The sequence below is a fragment of the Osmerus mordax genome, chromosome 3 (assembly GCF_038355195.1).
Source record: "Osmerus mordax isolate fOsmMor3 chromosome 3, fOsmMor3.pri, whole genome shotgun sequence".
NCBI lineage: Eukaryota > Metazoa > Chordata > Actinopteri > Osmeriformes > Osmeridae > Osmerus > Osmerus mordax.
The window spans coordinates 7583623-7605026 of NC_090052.1; the positions used below are offsets into that span (position 1 = coordinate 7583623).

The following is a 21404-nucleotide window of genomic DNA, read 5'->3' on the forward strand; positions in this document are numbered from 1 at the left end:
AGTTTCATATTGTCATCCACAAGCTTAATATCCTAACATAGCAGAACATATTTACTTTTATGGTGTTTAATTTTGATCAGATATATCCCAATCCCCTTTGACAGGATGGCCCCTGAAGTTATCCTGGCCATGGATGAAGGCCAGTATGACGGCAAGGTGGACGTCTGGTCTCTGGGCATTACATGCATAGAGCTAGGTAAGCCATTTCCAGCCATTTCAAAATCAGATGACCATCTTCTGCCCAGATCAGAATAGTGAAGAATGTGTTTTGCCTCCAAGGGGTGATGGGGCTCCTAAAAGTGTTGGGCGACAGCCTTCTGCCTTGCTCCAATACTGCTCACACTGGAAACTCTTGGTTTGATCAAGGACTTTACATTCTGTTGTAAATGTGTGAGGATTGCTGACTTGGTTTTGGATTTTGTTGCGTGAGCAACTATACCAATTAATTGGAACGTGATTTTTATGCCATTTGGCTTTATGTACATACACTCACAAGAGCAAGTTAAACAGAATGGAGCGATAGTTTAACATTGTTAATTATCTAGTATTACTTCTACTTTAATACCCATCTTAATACCCTTTTACTTCCTCACTTTTCCCCCATCTTTTTTATTCTTTTCTATTATATTATATTCCAAACTATATTTTTATTTTTTGTATTATCCACATCTCTCAACTTCTGACATTCTAGCTGAAAGAAAGCCTCCTCTTTTCAACATGAATGCTATGAGTGCCTTATATCACATCGCCCAGAACGAGAGTCCCATCCTACAGTCCAATCACTGGTGAGAATAATTTCAGTCTTTCCTGATTTCGCTGCTCATTGTTATTTTTGTATATATTTTATATTTAAATTGTTGTATTCTTAGATTGTTTAGTTCTTAGAAATAGTTAAACTTTTGTACTTTTACTTAATTTAAGATTCGTATATGTTTAGTGTTTTGCACCACCCTGCCACAGTAAATTCCGTGTTTGTATAACATACATGGCGAATAAACCAAATTCTGATTCTGATTTCCACCCAAGAAGTCTCAACCAATGGAACATACTGGAACGCTGTTTAACCTCTTAACAATACTGTCAAATTCGCCTCAAGCGCCTAAAGTGGGCATACCAAAAGTAATTTGAAATCTGTTCTTGAACAATTTGGAGTACATGCATGGTCTCCCTTGAAAGGTGACACTGAAGTTATTTCCCCTGTTGTCATAATCCCTGTAAGTACTACTGGTTTTGACTAAAAGAAGCTTAAACACAATGAAATAGAACGTTTTTATTTTTGCCTGAATTTTGTTTTGCATACAGATGCCTGCAGATGACTATAGGTGGGAGGTATTAGCTAGAAAACACAATGGGACCACAGTATGAAGTCTTACCTAGTCCAAGTAGATTATTATACCACAAAAAAATATATATATTACACATGGTTTTCTAAGGGTACATCCATGCGTTTTCTAAAAGTGCCCTTTGGAGACTCCTAGAGGATCCTTGGTTGACCCATGGTTGATTACTTTTCATAATTGTTGGCTCTAATAAAAGACTGGTATGAGAGAGCTGTCGAAGGCTATGGAAAGGACATGGAAGCTCCAATCTAAAGGTCAGAGTGCAGTGGCCATTTTGAGACTGAGATTATAGGAATCTTTACATCTGCAGTTAGAACAGAGTTTATGTGAATGACTGGAGCGCAATTGGCGATCACTTAAGAATGATGCAACCAGAGTCCATGGGTATTTATCAATGTAATACTGTGTTTTGGACTAAATATTTAACTTGATTGGATTATTTGGACCTTTGACAATGTACCCAGTCCATTTTTGTTGGGATGTTATGTATAAGTGGACAACTGTGAGGTTCAATAGATGAGTCGTCTCTGTTCAGTTTCGATTTGTTAACATGTTGGTGGTCAGACAAAGACGTTGATTGTAACTTCTGTTGCGACTCAATCTTGAAATGGTTTACATCAATAGAATCACAAGAATCATAGCTTTCCAAGATATATGGTATTTGTACATATATAAATCGAGTAAATTTGTGTGTAGCATAGTTTTAGTACTGAACAATCCTAGGGGCCGCCGGCAGGCCGTGGACCGCCAAGATGTGAATGAAACCTTATTCTCGATCTCTCCCACTAACTCGCCACCTCTCCCATTATGAATGAACCCTTATTCTGATCTCTCCTACTATGAATGACTACGTTCTCTCCGTTCATTGCAGGTCAGACTTCTTTTGCAACTTTGTGGACTCCTGTCTACAGAAGATTCCTCAGGACAGACCTACTTCTGATGTGTTACTGAATGTGAGACTATACACACTTTTTCTCATCTGCTTAACTACTGTTTGCGTCCCTCCTCACGACAGAAATTTCACTTTGGGTTTAAATGAATAATTAGCTTAATTATACTTTTCCACAGAAATCTATTAATTTGTCCAGACACTGTAACTCCATGCAGGCATGCACACACACAATATCCACATGGTTTCAGCAGAGTAAAGGTCAGGGCAGACAAGGGAATGACTTTTGTTAAACCCTACTGCCTCCTCATCTTTCTCTCACTCCATCCTCCCTTGTCCCAGCATCGGTTTCTTTGCCATGAGCGGCCGCTCACAGTGGTGATGGACCTGATTGCGAGGACCAAGGACGCGGTGCGGGAACTTGACAACCTACAGTATAGAAAGATGAAGAAGATCCTCTTCCAGGAGACTCAGCACAATGGGCCCACACCTGAGGGAGAGGAAGAGGAGGTAATGAATGACAACACAGAGATGTGAGGAGGGAAAGAGTTTCTGACTAAAGATCAGGAGATAGACTGTTACAAGTAAAGCCACTAGTTGTGAATGAAACGAGGAAGATCTGTAACTGAAGGGCCTACACTGAGGTCATTATGGAGTGTTCATGAGTTGTGGGTGAAGAGGTAAAAAATTATGAAATTACATATGTGCATATTAGGAGGTGGAGCAGTACCTTTTGCGGACAGGCACAGTAAACAGCATGGAAAGCTCCCAGTCTGTCCCGTCCATGTCCATCAGCGCTAGCTCCCAGAGCAGCTCTGTCAACAGCCTGGCTGACGGCTCAGATGACAGCAACGAGATTGCCATGATGCAGGAGGGGGAGCACACGGTCACCTCCAACTCCTCTATCTTGCATCGCCCATCTGTAAGTGTGTCTGTGCTTGTGTGAATGTATTTTCTTTTGTTTAGGGCAGTAACTCTATATGCATTTTACATTTAACTCATACATTTTAGTGATGTTTCATTGAACCCAAATAGCCCAGTCTCACTGCTGACATTTTACCACATGCACCATTTATTTTTCAGTGTAATGTCCAATATAGGTAGTCAAATTTTTCACATCCAATCCTATTAACGATTTGTCCGTTGTTGGAATTTCACTCGTTACCAAGCTTACATGCTGATATGTTTGCTTTAAAAAAATAAATTAAAAAAATTAAAAACACTTGACACTCATCATAAAATTACAAAACTCAAATAAGCTGGTACTACACCATCTTACCATTACTATACCTTCTGAATGATTGGAATGCTGTTTGTTTGTCATAGGGCCAGGACAACATCTATGATGACCCCTACCAGCCTGAGTTAGAACAGCAGCAGGCTTCATCTGCTGGCCGCCGCCGGGCCTGCTACCGAAATCGAGACCACTTTGCTACTATCCGCACCGCATCTCTGGTGAGCAAAACTCTAACCACAAACCACCTCCATCCAAACATATACCTGGTCCTTAATTGTCTATCAGAGCCCTGCGGTTTGGCTCCGAGCCAAAAGCCAAGGTTATTAGAGGGGAGGGGGGGGGGGTCAAAATATTTCCTTTGTTAATAATATGTTACACAGAACTTTATTATATTGAATATTAATAAAAAATGATTCACACCTTCACAAAATCCCCACGCCCAACCCAAAATCCACACATTTAACACCCTATAAAAATGTCACACCCCATTCAAGTCCTGTCTGCCAGAAACCAAAGAATAGAAATGAGTTCCCTTGTCCTGAGACCTGCTTTCTTACCTGCCTGTTTCTACATATGTTTGTCCATGCTGCAAGTCAATCTTTACGGGAATCTAAAGCAAATCTATAAAAACAATAATATAACTAATAAAAGTAGTAAAACCCTTATGTTCGTTCAGGGACTCTAACCCTTTTTTACCGGAGAGGACTTTAACCGGTCCTTGACAGGACTCAAACCTCTCACTTCTTTTGAAACACAAAAAAATCGTTCAGGGACTCTAACCCTTCTGTACCAGAGAGGACTTTAACCTATCCTTCTTTTGAAACACAAAAACTTGTTCAGGGACTCTAACCCTTTTATACCGGAGAGGACTTTAACCTCTCCTTCTTTTGAAACAGACACCAAAAATAATAATAATAAATATAGCTGCAAGCAGCGATGCGGGTTCCTCCGCAAAATGGAAAAATATTATAAACATGTACACTGTAGAAGATCAAGACTTGGACAACAAGAGAGCAAAACTACTTCATGTTTGGCCAACAATAATAGGCTGAACGGGGATTTGAACTCATGAGCATAAGGTTACAAGTCAGTCTCTCTAGCCTCTCTGCTACACACCAACTGCTGAGATTTTATGAATAGTAAGGGCTGAGTATTAACTTTTTATAGGATATTGAAACTCTTCTTGGGTTGATCTCTTTCCAGACTCTCAGTCAATGCACAACTAACAATAGTCATGTGGGCAACAGTGCTAGGGCAGAGCTCATGTTCAGCTTCTTGCGAAAATAGCCTGTGACAGTAGAGCAGCCGACCAACAAGATTATATTAACTGACCAACAATAACATTACAAACATCTAACTGAACGAACACAACAATTGAAATCCCTCGCACGGCTGTTTGTAACCAAACTATTTTCCACGTTTTTTGACATGCCGCACTGCATGCTGGGTACCCAACCTTTGTCAGCTTTGGGACAAAGGTTAAGAAACGGTTGACATTTTAAGGTGAAAGGAAATTGCGCATGGTATTTCAGAATGATGTCTGCCTGTTTAACTAAACAAGTAATAAAAATTATAACCCTAACCCTCAAGGATGACAATGCATGGTCAGTTACTGTACGAAAAAAGGCAGTTTCTCCTGTAGCATGGATTGTTCGATTCGGCCAAAGTTTAAACATCTGTAATTCAATGATCTTTTGACATATCAAGGTGAAATTGCGCATGGTACTTCAGAACGATGTCATCCTGTTTAACTAAACAGATATTCAAATTTAAGACAGGCTCAAACACTGGCTGGATTCGAACCTACAACCTTATACTTTACAGGTCACCGTCCCAGCCCATTGAGCTATTCTCAGTGTTGAATATTGTCATGTTCAGTTACTGTATAAAAACGTGGTAAGCGTTGTTAGATTCAGCCAAGATTGAAACACCTCTAATTCAATCATATTTTGACATACCAAGGTGAAATTGTTTATGGTACTTCAGAGTGATGTCATCTTGAACCCTATTAGGTTTGAAAAGCCATCAGTCAAAATTATATTTGATTTATTGACACAAAGAAATTGAGGCAATGTGTACAGCCATTTTGTATTTGATTCAATTGCCTTAAGTAAAAAATTTTAATACGTCAATGATACATATCTGTACAACATTTCAAGTCAATTGGAGCTTTGGTTCAAGAGAAGAGGAATTTTGAAGGTTTTCCCAAATTATCACTGTACAGGAAAATCCATCGTGGCGGACCTTATGGGTCCTTGAGGCTTTTTTGTTCCCCATGAGAAATAAGCCATGTATACCATAGGGGTGGAACAGTACACTGAAGTCACGGTTCGGTTCATACTGCGGTTCAGACATCACGGTTCGGTACGAGTTCGATACAACGGAGGGAAAAGCAAAACAAACCAGGTTCCTCTACAAGTGAATACGGGTAAATTACGATTGCGTCAGTGATTTTTGGGGCCCTATTTGTATGTGTATCTAATGGTTGGTTAAGCACTGTAGGGAGGAGAAGTTGGACTTTTTTTTGTCTCGTTCCAGTGATTGGCACACCTGGGTGATGGCGTCGGATATTTTTTGTAATTTAGCACACGCCAGATGCGTTATATGCGTTAGCATGTTAGATGTATTTCCACTCACATACCACGTGCGGTGATGTCAGTAAGAGGCTAGGCACTGAGTTATGAAAGCCAGATTACCTCATTTATTGTTAAAATAATGTCAAAACAGTAAACGCAGTAAACAGTACAAGCAGTAGCCTACAGCCGCTGACTGTTAGCACAGCCACATAGCCAATCTTTTCTTCATACCAGTCTGTTTGAAACGATCGAAAACATGTTGTCCCTTTTGCTGCAGTAGTCCATCTAGGTGTGGCGTAGACCTCCCTCTTGCTATTAAATCATTTTTTGAATAAAATCAAGTTTGGAGAAATTCCTCAACTCTGTGATATCAGCAGACACCACTGCTGTCATTTTGACTTGAATTTTGCGGGGATTATAGCTGCGCAAATGTCCAGTAATATCTCGATTTCAATTGGTCCATGTTTGATACATAACGTAGGTGATTAATAGCATAACATTACGTGCAAAGGCACAGCAGAGTTGTGCTTTTCAACGTACATGTTGAAGAATACAGGATCGAAGTGTGCAAGTGAGTTTTACCAGAGCCTGTTTAAGGATATAGACATATTAGACACTCTGTTTTTTTGCTTGGCGTCCGCAGTGAACGGACAGTAAAAGCACTTCTTATTATTTATTTTTTTATTTGATTATGCATAACTACTACATTTGTCATCGTAACGTCTAAACAATTGAAATAACACACATATTGCATATATAAAGCCACCTGGGAGTCAGGTGGCTGAGCAGTTAGGGAATCGGGCTAGTAATCAGAAGGTTGCCGGTTCGATTCCCCGCCAGGAAAATTACTTTATGTCCTTGGGCAAGACACTTCACCCTACTTGCCTCGGGGGAATGTCCCTGTTTACTGTAAGTCGCTCTGGATAAGAGCGTCTGCTAAATGACTAAAATGTAAATATAAATCACAAGAATAAACAGTAAAAATACAAATACAAGTTTATTAATTAAAGTTGTTTACTAAACATTTTTACGTTTAAATTTTGGCAGGGAAGGCAGTGCCTACCTTGACTACCCAGACTGCAAGTCACTGCCCACAACTGCTGACACAGTGCTTGTCTTATCCACCACTCTCTCGCCTGTACTACTGTAACCGAATGGGAAACCGAAGTTTTCCCAAACTTGCAATCTTAAAGAGGCCGGCGGGTCCTCTATCTCTCGTGGGTCGCCACCACTCGCCATACTCGTCCTTAGTGCTGCTAGCTATGTCTGACTCACGGCGGCGCCAATCAGAGCTACTGATTACATGTCCCTAAAGAACACGAGTATCTAACAGTAGTTCCGCATTACATTAATTTGCACGCAAGTTTTATTTATTTTTATACCGTGTATTCTCCATTTAATTTCATGCACCGAACCGTGACGCCCATACCGTACGGTTCAATACGAATACATGTACCGTTCCACCCCTAGTATACCAATTTTCAGGCATTTCGGAGTAATGGGGCGCTGGGGAAATTACAACCGGAGGAACCTTAAATATAGCTGCAGCCAGCAATGGTGTGTTCCTCCTCAACAGTGCTATTAACTATTTTAAAAAAAATGGACATGACACAGACAAGTATTTCATACATGTACACAACATTTCAAGACAATTGGAGCAATGGCTGATTTTAAGTTATTTTTTGAAATTTTTCACAAGTTGTCACTGTAGAGAAAAATCCATGCTGTCGACATTATGGGTTCTTGAGACTTTTTTGTTCCCCATAAAATATAAGGCATGCATACCAACTTTCAGACATCTTGGCCTGATGGGGTCAAAATGAGGGACTGACCGATATGCGTTTTTCAGGACTGATGCCGATTATTACAGATCAAGTAGACCGATAACCGATATTTTGAACCGATATACAGTGGGGAGAACAAGTATTTGATACACTGCCGATTTTGCAGGTTTTCACACTTACAAAGCATGTATAAGTCTGTAATTTTTTTATCATAGGTACTCTTCAACTTTGAGCGATGGAATCTAAAACAAAAATCCAGAAAATCACATTGTATGATTTTTAAGTAATTAATTTGCATTTTATTGCATGACATAAGTATTTGATACATCAGAAAAGCAGACCTTAATATTTGGTACAGAAACCATCCATCCATCCATCATCTTCCGCTTGTCCGGGGGTCGGGTCGCGGGGGCAGCAACCTAAGCAGGGAGGCCCAGACTTTCCTCTCCCCGGCCACTTCCACCAGCTCTTCCTGGGGGACCCCGAGGCGTTCCCAGGCCAACCGAGAGACATAGTCCCTCCAGCGTGTCCTGGGTCTTCCCCGGGGCCTCTTTCCAGTGGGACGTGCCCAGAACACCTCACCAGGGAGGCGTCCAGGAGGCATCCTTATCAGATGCCCGAGCCACCTCAACTGGCCCCTCTCGACGTGGAGGAGCAGCGGTTCTACTCTGAGCCCCTCCCGAATGACCGAGCTTCTCACCCTATCTCTAAGGGAGAGCCCGGGCACCCTGCGGAGAAAACTCATTTCGGCCGCTTGTATTCGCGATCTCTTTCTTTCGGTCACTACCCACAGTTCGTGACCATAGGTGAGGGTAGGAACGTAGATCGACTGGTAAATAGAGAGCTTCGCCTTTCGACTCAGCTCCTTCTTCACCACAACGGACCGATGCAGAGCCCGCATCACTGCGGACGCTGCACCGATCCGCCTGTCGATCTCGCGCTCCATCCTTCCCTCACTCGTGAACAAGACCCCGAGATACTTGAACTCCTCTGCTTGGGACAAGATCTCCTCCCCGACCCGGAGATTGCACTCCACCTTTTTCCGGTCGATAACCATGGCCTCAGATTTGGAGGTGCTGATTCCCATCCCAGCCGCTTCGCATTCGGTTGCGAACCGCTCCAGTGAGAGCTGGAGGTCACGGCCCGATGAAGCCAACAGGACCACATCATCCGCAAAAAGCAGTACAGAAACCTTTGTTTGCAATTACAGAGATCATACGTTTCCTGTAGTTCTTGACCAGGTTTGCACACACTGCAGCAGGGATTTTGGCCCACTTTTCCATACAGACCTTCTCCAGATCCTTCAGGTTTCGGGGCTGTCGCTGGGAAATACGGACTTTCAGCTCCCTCCAAAGATTTTCTATTGGGTTCAGGTCTGAAGACTGGCTAGGCCACTCCAGGACCTTGAGATGGTTTTACGGAGCCAGTCCTTAGTTGCCCTGGCTGTGTGTTTCGGGTTGTTGTCATGCTGGAAGACCCAGCCACGACCCATCTTCAATGCTCTTACTGAGGGAAGGAGGTTGTTGGCCAAGATCTCGCGATACATGGCCCCATCCATCGTCCCCTTTGCAGAAAAGCATCCCCAAAGAATGATGTTTCCACCTCCATGCTTCACGGTTGGGATGGTTTTCTTGGGGTTGTACTCATCCTTCTTCTTCCTCCAAACACGGCGAGTGGAGTTTAGACCAAAAAGCTCTATTTTTGTCTCATCAGACCACATGACCTTCTCCCATTTCTCCTCTGGATCATCCAGTTGGTCATTTGCAAACTTCAGACGAGACATGCGCTGGCTTGAGCAGGGGGACCTTGCGTGCGACTGCAGGATTTTTTTTTTTGTTACTTAGATTTTATTGAGTTTTTCTGTGAAAGACAATGGTACTGAACAACCAGACAAGTACAAGGTTAAGTGTCGGCACGACAACATTCATTTTGTACATCATATTATTGTGACATGCACTACAGCATTCCCATACATATATTGACATAATATACAGCAGCAGAAAGGAAAATGAAATGGCATAAGACATCAAAAGTCAATCAATAATCACAACCCTACTTAAACTTATACAGATTCCATTTTGTCCATCTTCCGATATACAAGTCATTTCTCAAACACAGTAGAAAGGTTAGTCTTTCCATCTCATGGATCTCCCTAATAATATCCAACCAATTATCCACAGTAGGTGAGTCGGTCTGTAACCATTTACGTGTGATTGCTTTCTTTGCTGCTGCCGTAAATATTCTCAACAGGTATTTATCATTTCTAGTAAGTTCTTCTGGCATATCGCCCAAATAAAGTGATAGACACGATCCTGGAATTGGTAAATCTAAAATATGTTGTATAGTTTCCCAAACCCTCTCCCAGAACTTATCAATCTTCGGGCAGGCCCAAAAAATGTGGTAGTGATTTGCATCCACTTCCCCGCAACCCCTCCAACATGTATGTGTCAGTGATGTTTAATGTGATTTTAGTTTAGGTGTGATAAAAAAACGGACAAGGTTTTTCCACCAAAATTCACGCCAATAAGATGAGCAGGTAGTTGAAGACATATTTTCACATATATTTTCCCATTGTTGGGGGGATCTTCTTTCCTTTTATTTCTTTTTCCCATTTCTCTCTGATGTAATTTGTGGAACTGCCTCTTCCCTTAACTATTCCCTGGTAGTCTTGAAATCCCTGACTTAGAGCCAATAGTGTAAATCTGTGTGATCAACTGTATTATGTCATTCGGCATAGTATTTGCTTCTTTTTTTACCCATTTCTTTTAAAAAGTATTGGCGTAGCTGTAAATATCTGAAAAAATCTTGTTTTTCTAAATTGTATTTTTCTCTTATTGTCTGAAAACTGTGTAGTCTATTGTCCTGTATCAACCTGCAAAAAGCTGTGATTCAGCTGTGTAAAGGATTCAAGTCCTCCTGATAAGTTGTTTTGCTAATTTTCGGTCACCAATCATTGCTTGTATTGGGATAGCTCTACACTTCCTCTCCATCTCCTTCCATCCTGCGCTGCAGGATTTTAATCCATGACGGCGTAGTGTGTTACTAATGGTTTTCTTTGAGACTGTGGTGCCAGCTCTCTTCAGGTCATTGACCAGGTCCTGCCATGTAGTTCTGGGCTGATCCCTCACCTTCCTCATGATCATTGCTGCCCCACGAGGTGAGATCTTGCGAGGAGCCCCATACCGAGGGAGATTGACCGTCATCTTGAACTTCTTCCATTTTCTGATTATTGCACCAACTGTTGTTGCCTTCTCACCAAGCTGCTTGCCTATTGTCCTGTAGCCCATCTCAGCCTTATGCAGGTCTACAATTGTATCCCTGATGTCCTTACACAGCTCTCTGGTCTTGGTCATTGTGGAGAGGTTGGAGTCTGTTTGATTGTGTGTGTGGACAGGTGTCTTTTATACAGGTAACGGGTTAAAACAGGTGCAGTTAATACAGGTAATGAGTGGAGAACAGGAGGGCTTCTTAAATGCAAGCAGAGCTGCTTGGCATGCTCTCCAGTGAGCTTGCTTCTTATCTTGTCATAAATTGCAGACACTTCACTGAAGACACACTCACTAGGGACTGATGAGGGTGGTGAGCAAAGAAATGTTCTTGCTTCTTTGGGAAGTAGCTTGAAGCACCCTTCATTCTGTCTCCACCACTGGAGTGGATCCCCCTTACGCTGGTCAATCACTGGCTCTTTGAGGTACTGATGTAACTCGTCTTCAATGCTGTCCTTGGCCGACAGATCACCAGTATGGGGGCCAAGAAGAGAACTGAAGATCTTGTCTATTTGGCTATGGCAGAGTGTCTATTCTCTCCTTTGCCTTTTAGAGGGTTGGTCTTCTGCCGCAGGCTCCTCTCTATCAGCCTGCTGCTCTTGATTGACTCTCTGTTTCAGCCTGCTCTTGAAGAGCACCAGAGGCAGAGGAGAATGCATGACTCTTGAAACGTGGACCAAAAGACATGCTATATCCACATTTTTTGAGTCTTTAAGTTTGGCGAATTTGAATAAGCTCATCCTCATTACCTCCCTGAGCGTTCTGATGCCCTGTGTTGATGGGCCTTTATCTTCAAGTAGAATCTTGAACACTGTCACACAGGGAATGATGCTGGATGCAGATGAATTATTGTAGCTCACCTCTAGTGTCACTTCCTCAATGGGAATGAGTGTTCAACCAAATTGGACACAATGTCCCACTGGTGAGCAGCTGGATATGTAAAATCGCCGTGTTCCCCAGAGTGTTCCAATGCCCTTTGCAGAATGTGGAGTGTTGAATTCCACCTTGTTGGGACTGCCTGGATTAAGTTGTGCTCTGGTAGGCCAAGGTCCCTCTGGATGTTTCTCAGGCACTGCTTGGCCAAAATGGGATGTTGGGAGTGAGTGACACATTTCTTTAGCATGGCAATCACATCTATCACAGCACTTTGGCTGGCCAAACCATCATTCACCACCAGCTGCAACGTATGTGCTGTGCAGCTAAGGTCTTGAATATCTGTGAGCCTCAAACACTTCACCATGTTTCCGCCATTGTCCCCCAGGACCAGAACTACACGGTCTTTGGTAATTTCCCTTTACTCCAACATGTGCAGGAATGTTTTTGATGTATTCCCCAGTATGGGATCCATGCATTACTCTTGTATTTAAAACAACCTGCCTTCTATTGGGAGTTAGATGGCTGAGCGGTTAGGGAATCGGGCTAATACTCAGAAGGTTGCCGATATATATATATATACACTACCGTTCAAAAGTTTGGGGTCACCCAGACAATTTCATGTTTTCCATGAAAACTCACACTTTTATTTATCAAATAATTTTCAAAATGAATAGAAAATATAGTCAAGACATTTACAAGGTTAATTATTATTATTAGAAATAATTTTTATTAGAAATATAATTTTTGTTCTTCAAACTTTGCTTTCGTCAAATAATGCTCCATTTGCAGCAATTACAACATTGCAGACCTTTGGCATTCTAATTCTAATCCTTCTAATCATCCATTAGTCTTCTAAGGCAATTAGCAAACACAATGTACCATTCGAACACATACAGTAATAGTTGCTGGAAATGGGCCTCTATACACCTATGTAGATATTTCATTAAAAACCAGACGTTTCCACCTAGAATAGTCATTTACCACATTAACAACGTATAGTGTATTTCTGATTAATTTAACGTTATCTTCATTGAAAAAAACAGTGCTTTTCTTTGAAAAATAAGGACATTTGACCCCAAACTTTTGAACGGTAGTGTATATATGAGTATTTTACAACTTTTTAGATCTGGCTGCAATGAATGCCCATATTCTCTAGGAGTGCGTGAAAGTAACAATAAACTAAATGAAATGTATTCTTGATCTGTAAGGATCAGAATGCAATTCTTGGAATATTGGGTAACTTGACTTGAGTAGACTATGTTGAAAGGAATTGTTGAGACAAAATCTCTCGATGGCTGTACCAGACAAACGGTTTCGAAAATCTAAAATCATTTTGATAGTTTGTGTGAGGATTGCATTGACTATAGCTTGTAGCTTGACTACAGGTAACTAGCGACTGCGGTGTACCTGGCTTCCTTTGCAGTGGCTTACAGTCTCGCTAAACAGAGAATCAGAGACATGACAAGCTCGTCGGCTTTCGCTGGATTCGAACCTCTGACGTTGCCGTTGCCAGGACACCAACTTATCCTAGTGAGCGATTCTTAGTGCTGCAAATCACGGTTCAGTTACTGGGTAAAAATATAAGCAGTTTCTTCTGTGGGAAGCGTTGTCAGATTTGACCCCAAGTATAAAAAGATGTAATTCAGTCCTATTTTGACATGTCAAGGTGATTGTGGTCTGAAGATAATCTGTTCCAAATCTGTTGAATATTGGATACATTGTGTAGGAGTAGGGAAAAATTTTAATTTAATTCATTCATTCAAAATGGCTGCCTCATCAATTCGTCTGGTATCATGCGTTAACATGCGTCAGACACGGGATCTCCTAAGATATCACGAGACATAGGAATCACTTAAATACGACAAACAAATCAACAGTTATTGGTCAAAACACAGTTTTGCCTATTGTAGCGCCCCCTAGACCTCAAATGACCCTACCTTTTTCGGACCGCTTAATAACAGGGTCATGAATCCATACACCAAGTTTGGAGTCAATGCATCAAAGATTCACTAAGATATGACCTCACTTCCCTTTTTCCGGATCAGTTGCTGAATTTGATTGGCTGTAACTATCAAACGGTTGCGAAAATCAAAGCTCCAGGGGATAACTTTTGTGAGGCTTGGTCTGAAGATCATCTGTGGCAATTTTGAAGAAGATTCGTCAAGAATTGTAGGAGGAGTAGCGAAAAAAAGTTTCTCCTTAACATTCAAAATGGCGGAGAATCTATATGACTGGGTATGACGTCATAGAGTGCGTTGAACTTGTCTTGATCCAGGGAATCCAATGATACCTCATTTTGGAAAATGCGGCATATGGTTCAAAGGTAACGTGTGTAAACACACCTTCAACTTTGACCCATTGGTGGCGCTAGAGTATATCTATCTGTATAGTGTCTCACTCACTCACACATCCTTTACTCACTCTCTCACTTCACTCATTTCACGCACGCACTCACTCACTCGGAGAGGGGGCATACTAAAGTATTCAAACCTTACTTCTGATCAAGCAGCATCACTGGAAGATTTGCCTTGATAAATATAAGCATATCAGCATTTTTAGGAGTCAACCTGTTCCTCTTCTCATCTAAAATATGTCCTGCTGTGCTGAAAAGTCGCTCGCTATCTACACTTGTACAAGGTGCGGAGAGGAAGACTTGTGCTGCTTGTGCGAGAGCAGGAAAGAGGTCTTTATTGGCCTTCCAAAAAGCAGTGGCTGTTCGTGACTGTTTTCGTTCGAATGCGGGTCTCACAGAGTAAAGTCGCACATGTGCGACTCTGAAAATTCCAACTTCATCAACCACATAATCGGCCTTAGACAGATATTCCGAATAGAACTCCGCAAGCGCTCTAACTTTCCGAGCAGCATCCAGGGTTTTTCCTGCATAGAGAAAATGTTGGCGCGTGCCAAAGCCGTTTTCCCGAGCAACAAAGGCAAAAAAAAGTCTGCGATTAAAAAAAACTCATGCAATGCATGTCAGCGAATATGTTCTCAATAGTATGTTTTAAGTAGGCTACAGCCGAACCCTCGTTCTGTTTTGATCCCCTCGTTCTGTTGATTTGATAGCGATTGCTGCCCTTGCTCAGGTTTGTACTTTAGGTGCATTATTATGCTGAAGTACTTTTAATGAATACAAAGTGGGTTTATTGTTATTATTTTCTACAGAATGCTTAGCCTATCAAGATCAAATGAAGCAGGCAGTGTACATGCTTCAGAGTGGCCTACCTTAATCGATAGGCTAGGCTACTGACCATTTACAATAAGTACAGGGAGTCAGATGAGCTGAGCGGTGAGGGGGTCGGGCTAGTAATCTTAAGGTTGCCAGTTCGATTCCCAGCCGTACAAAATGACGTTGTGTCCTTGGGCAAGGCACTTCACCCTACTTTCTTCGGGGGGAATGTCCCTGTACTTACTGTAAGTCGCTCTGGATAAGAGCATCTGCTAAATGAGTAAATGTAAATGTAAGTTTTTACGTCAATTATTAATTGGCAGCAGTTATGCCATACTTTGAGTGTAAGGTGTCTTTAAGTAGCCTAACTTTATTGCTTTAGGGGAAATAGGATGAAAATATGTGCAATATTACATAAGCTATTAGACTATTACATTAACCTGTTCCGAGAATATACATATACATATATATTTTTTTTTTGGAGCACCGAAGACCCATTTTGACCCAGGAAAAACCCTGGCATCAGGGTGACAAAAATGTTTCGGGTTCATCACAGCAAATTTCTCAGCCATTCTCCTGAAATCAGCAAAGCGATGCTCAAACTGCGAAAGTTTACTCAACGTCTATCCTACTGTAGGCTACGTCTACTACGTCTCTACGTCATGTAAACAAATTGAAAATGTATATATATTTAGTAAAATTGTCTTTTAGTTAATCCCCATGCTTTATGGAGTAACAGTGCCCAAGACTTATGCACAGTACTGTATATCAGTTGTTTTGGATTAGTGAACAAGTAGTCAGTGGTGTCTTTTACATGGTTGATTAATTGATTAAAGGACCAACAAGACTACTGTAATAGTGCTTCGACATGTTCTCACACGGTCTGTTCAAATACTATGCATAATCTGTTCAGGTGACACGCCAGATCCAGGAGCATGAGCAGGGGTCAGCGCTACGTGAGCAGATGTCTGGCTATAAGCGCATGAGGAGGCAACACCAGAAGCAGCTGATGGGCCTTGAGAACAAGCTGAAGGCAGAAATGGACGAGCATCAGCTGAGACTGGACAAGGAGCTCGAGAACCAGAGGAACAGCTTCACTGGTGAAGGGGACAAGCTGGGCAAGAAACACCAAGCCATCCTGGAGAAGGAGGTGAGGAGGGAGGGACAAGCTGACTAACACCGCACCAGGTGTCAGGAATATTAATCTATCAAGCATTGCACAGTCAGTCGGTGAACAAGTTTAAGAAAGCTTTATTGCTTGCGGCCGGCCCACAAGGAGACATCACACGCCATTGTGCTACAAAGTTTGTCTGCTAGCATGTTGCGCTAGCTACCTATTTAATCAGCCCCACTCTTTACAGTCATTGGTTAAGACAAAGGCATGCAAATGTCCCATGGCTCTTCTTCATTGGCTCCCTTGCATAGACCTGGCGCGCGTGTGTGCGTGTTTACATGTGTGCGTGTTTATGACATCAACCCTGATTGAAACACAACAACAGGATCTCCGGTCCTGGGGTCTTAAACTCCTTCACATAGGTGTCAACAAATGGTCACCAGACCTTGCGTCTCCACCTATAGTCCTTGTCACAAAGTATCTCCTTAAAACAACCACACCAACCCCCTTCTTCTAAGTCCTCAGCCCCAAGATAAGGGTCCTGTATGTTTACCCAGAGTTCAGATTTTGGGTTAGGCCTCTCTTTGCACCCAAGGAATACTGAACACAGAATCATTCTTATACAGGATAAATGTTTTACATCTTCATTTTTCCAACACCAGGCCATAATAGGGAAAGAGCTAGGGATAGGGATGGCAAAGTAGCATGGGGGACTTTGGTAAGATGTAAAAATGGTTGGATAGTTTCATTCTAAAAGGAACATTGTCAGGAGTCAGGTGGCTAAGCGGTTAGGGAGTCGGGCAATTAATCAGAAGGTTTCCGGTTCGATTCCTGGTCGAGCAAAAATGACATTGTGTCCTTGGGCAAGGCACTTCACCCTACTTGCTTCGGGGGGAATGTCCCTGTACTTACTGTAAGTCGCTGTGGATAAGATCGTCTGCTAAATGACTAAATGTAAATGTAAACATTCTTCTTAGTGGTAATTTATTTAGGATGCTATATAATAAAGGTTTTTACATTATTTCACAAGTTGTCTTTATTCTTGCATCTATCTAGACAAAAGCAGCATTAGCAGAGGAGAAGAAATTCCAGCAGCACATTCTTGGTCAGCAGAAGAAAGAGCTCACCAGCCTGTTAGAGTCCCAGAAACGCCAGTATCGACAACGTAAGGAGCAGCTCAAAGAGGTAGGATTCTTACTAGTTGTCCATTCATGTTGAAATTTTTACCAGGCAAAAAAAAGCCCCCAAAATAAATATACTACAATTAAAAGTAAAGGAAGTACCCTATGCTTCCAACTTTGCTATAGTTTATTAATCTGAATTCCAGTTGAGCTGATGGCGTATAAGCAAAATTGTTAAAACCGTTGGTGTATTTGAGAAAAATAAATCTTATGTACAGGATGCCATCTGACAAACTTGTGGCACTCCATTTATATGTCGATAGTAAAGGTCATAATGTTGCAAATTATTGGGAAATAATTGCTTTTGCATTATTTAGTAGTACAATAGAATAAATGCAATTGCATAGCAACATTTTAGGCGTGCTAACTAGGACTGGGCGATTAATTGAATTTTATTCCAACTAGTTTTGGCTTTCAACAATTATGAAAACGAGCGACTCTAATGCCGCATTCCGTTTCTCTATAATGTTCTTGTTTTGTCTTGTGTTATTCATCCAGCACACCCCTTTCCTTGACAGTGGTATGCTTTCACCCCTCCCTAAAAGGGGGGTCAGGTGGCTGAGCGGTTAGGGAATCGGGCTATTAATCAGAAGGTTGCTGGTTCGATTCCCAGCCGTGCAAAATGATGTTGTGTCCTTGGGCAAGGCTCTTCACCCTACTTGCCTCGGGGGGTATGTCCCTGTACTTACTGTAAGTCGCTCTGGATAAGAGCATCTGCTAAATGACTAAATGCAAATGTAAAAGCCCAAACTTACTCTCAGCCAGACTGAGAGTAATGTGGCATGTTGCACGCTACACCCCCTTTACTTCATTAGAATTTTAAGTTTCAAGAAAATCCACTGTTAAAAATGTATTTAGTGAAGAAAAAAAGCATGTTTACAAAGTTAATGAGTAATCACTTCTAATAATCATTACTTCGATATTGACCAAAATAATTGACATAATTTTTGCAATAATAGACTGAGGGTCGCTGCTGCACCATGTTGACATGCAATCATTGTGTTCCATCATTCTCAAATTGACTGTTTCAGCATGGTCATTTTATAAACCAGTGGTATACCATCTACTCACAATGTGGAAATTTTACACTATGTAGACATGAATGATTGTACTGAACTCTACTAGTGTACAGTGAGGGAATGAAAAAGGTTATCCCCGGGGGCCAGTTGTTCAGAAGTGATCTGATTGGATTTCTGCTTTTTTTTGGATTGGATCAAATCTGGAAAATGGGTTTTTCAGAATAAATAAATAAACTGGATTCTGAATTTGGATTAGATCAAATAATCCAGTCTTGGTTTTGATCTGGATTAAACCTTCAATATGTGTTGTTTAAAACTTTTTATTAGGATTGGGATACCTTTGATCAAAAAAATCAAGATCATTCTGATCCCATCAGAAGGGTGGATTCCAGAAACAAAATGTAATAACTTGAAATTGGTCATATAAAACTATATCATGTAATTCATTATGTAAGAGCTGAAGCACCGATTTATCTGGCAGAGGAACAAATCACTCTTTCTCAAATTCAGCAAACCAAAGCCGGACTTACATTTACATTTAGGGGTGCAAAACCGAACCGCAAAAAAAGAAAGAATTGTTCAACACACAAACCACAGTTCGGTTTTTACATGTAAACCGCGTTTTTTCAGATCTACAAGAATACACAACCTAACACCCTTTGTCCTTTCCCGTAACCTTTCCCGGAGAATACCTGTCCAATGAACTGTCAGTATATCAATGACGATTCAGGTGCTGGAAGGAACTAGAGCTGTGTTGCTAACTTAGCAACGTTCTCGCTATATCTGGCTTTCCAAACCCTCCTGGCGACTTTTATTGTCAAAAGTGACTACCGACAAATCTACCAACTTTTTCCGGTGTTGTTGGAAACTTGCTGATGTTTTAGAGACTGACGTGAAAGCACGGATCGTTTAGCAGTACTGTCCTCAACGAGCAGCGGACGCTGCTGTCCCATAGCACTCACAGGCGGTCGGTCTCACTATAGCCTCGCGCAGCACTGCTACTTTCCTTACTGAGGAGTTGGCAACACTGGAGAGGCAAATCATACGAAGCTAGGCACGTGTAAATTATGCAAACGGTAATACATCTAACACAGTGGTTCTCAAACTTTTTACACCTCGTACCACCTTAGAAAATCTTTGACTCCAAGTTACCACCATTATGACCAATGTTAAAATACAGAAGCCTACCCTATTGAGCTACACACATTTCACGCAGGATGTTTGCATGCGCCACTACCCAGGAACAGTCAGGTAGTATCTCGTGCCAACATTTATTTTTGTTTCGAAACAACAATATTATAGGAAAGGCAAAACCTTTTAAAAATCACATTTTAATGATATCATGGTTAAGGTATTTAAATATTTCTGAGATTCCTCCGTGTACCACTAGAAGGGTAAAGCCATAGTTTGACAACCACTGATATAACATGATGGGGCATCTATGCCGGATATACAGAAAATACACAGAGAGAACACTGAAATGGTAATGTTTTTCTCTTCCCCCTAATGTGCTAAACAAACCGAATCGAAACCGTGACCCATAAAACCGAACCGAGTCGTGGGCTTGTTGAATTGTTGCACCCCTACTGTCATTTAGCAGACACTCTTATCCAGAGCGACTTGCAGTAAGTACAGGGACATTCCCCCCGAGTCAAGTAGGGTCAGGGCTTGACAATAACGATGGCCCGGAGCCGGTTAAAAGTTACGTCGGGACAGTTAAACTAGCAACACACTGGCCCAATCGGGCCACTGCAAATTATTGATTGAAAAAAAATTTGCATTGTAAAAGTTAACATCCTTCATATGTTTTGCTATCTGCTAAATGCATACATAACTTTGCAGCTCGTGGGGCGCACAGTTGGCAAATCAAGAGTTGAGTAGTGAGTAAAGAGTGGTTGTCAAATTGTAATTCTCTAATCTCGATACATTTTTTAATGACTGGCACGAGACAATAAAGTGAAGATGGCAGCAAAGTAGAGCTACGAGCTCAAACGGAAGCAACTTTTTTTTTTTATGGAATGAAGATGCACTGTGTCGTCTGTCGTATGTTCCCGTCTAAAGCAGACAAAAGTGGATCTTTTTACACAGGCACCGACAATTTTCGAAAACAACCAGAACCCTGACCAGCCATGCAACAGACAGCCCCTGGTTTGCGTGCCAGCAAAGCGGATGGTTGACAATCCATCTTCCAGGCCGTTGACCATGCTGGTCAGGAATTTCAATGCAAATGCCCATCGTGTTATTGTATGACTTATAACAACTGCATATCACGTAATTAAGACGGGCCAGCCGTTCGCCTCGTTCCCCCAGGCTATTGAACTGCAGCAGAAGAATGGTGTCGACTTGGGTACTTAGTATCATACTGATGAAATGCTATGGAAGCTTTTATATATTAGCATTGAGGGACCAGAGGTTTCAGTTTCAGCCAGACAGAGTTGTGCAGAGATGGCTGTCAGCAGGGAAGAGAGCACCTCATGTTTGAGGTTAAAAGTCAATTGTTTTGCTGACTATTACCGTTTTAATTTTAATCACTAGAAATGTGATTTCATGTTTCTTCTTTTTATATCCAGGATGGGTTTAATAAATGGTTAAACATGTGATTTCATGTTTCTTCTTATATCCAGGATGTGTTTAATAAATGGTTAAACATGTTAACAGAATAACACAACTTCTAAGTGTTTGGTTTTGTTGTAACAATGGTAAATTACAACTTTTGGAGGGGGGGCCAGTAAAAATTGTCTTGGGGCCAGTAAGTTTCAAACCCACTGGCCCGTTGGGGCCAGTGCCAAAAATGTTTAATGTTGAGCCCTGAGGGTGAAGGTTCTTGCCCAATAACAGTAATTTTGCTTGCCGAGAATCAAACCGGCAACCTTCTGATTAATAGCCTGATTCCCTAACCGCTTAGCCATCTGACCCCTTGACTTGAGATCCGCCTTCTAAAAGAGTTTCAAAAAGC

General features: G+C 41.6%; 1 protein-coding gene across 4 annotated transcripts in view; it reads left to right on the top strand.

Moving 5' to 3' along the window:
• The window catches only part of taok2a (TAO kinase 2a), an 85777-nt gene that overhangs the window by 30855 nt on the left and 33518 nt on the right, over positions 1-21404 (top strand). For all 4 annotated transcript variants that reach the window (XM_067230720.1, XM_067230729.1, XM_067230743.1 and 1 more), the window contains 8 exons: positions 105-196; positions 692-785; positions 2212-2293; positions 2572-2739; positions 2945-3151; positions 3556-3684; positions 16048-16284; positions 17305-17433. In XM_067230720.1, the coding sequence (XP_067086821.1) occupies positions 105-196; positions 692-785; positions 2212-2293; positions 2572-2739; positions 2945-3151; positions 3556-3684; positions 16048-16284; positions 17305-17433 (1138 nt within the window). The remainder of the gene's footprint in view (positions 1-104; positions 197-691; positions 786-2211; positions 2294-2571; positions 2740-2944; positions 3152-3555; positions 3685-16047; positions 16285-17304; positions 17434-21404) is intronic.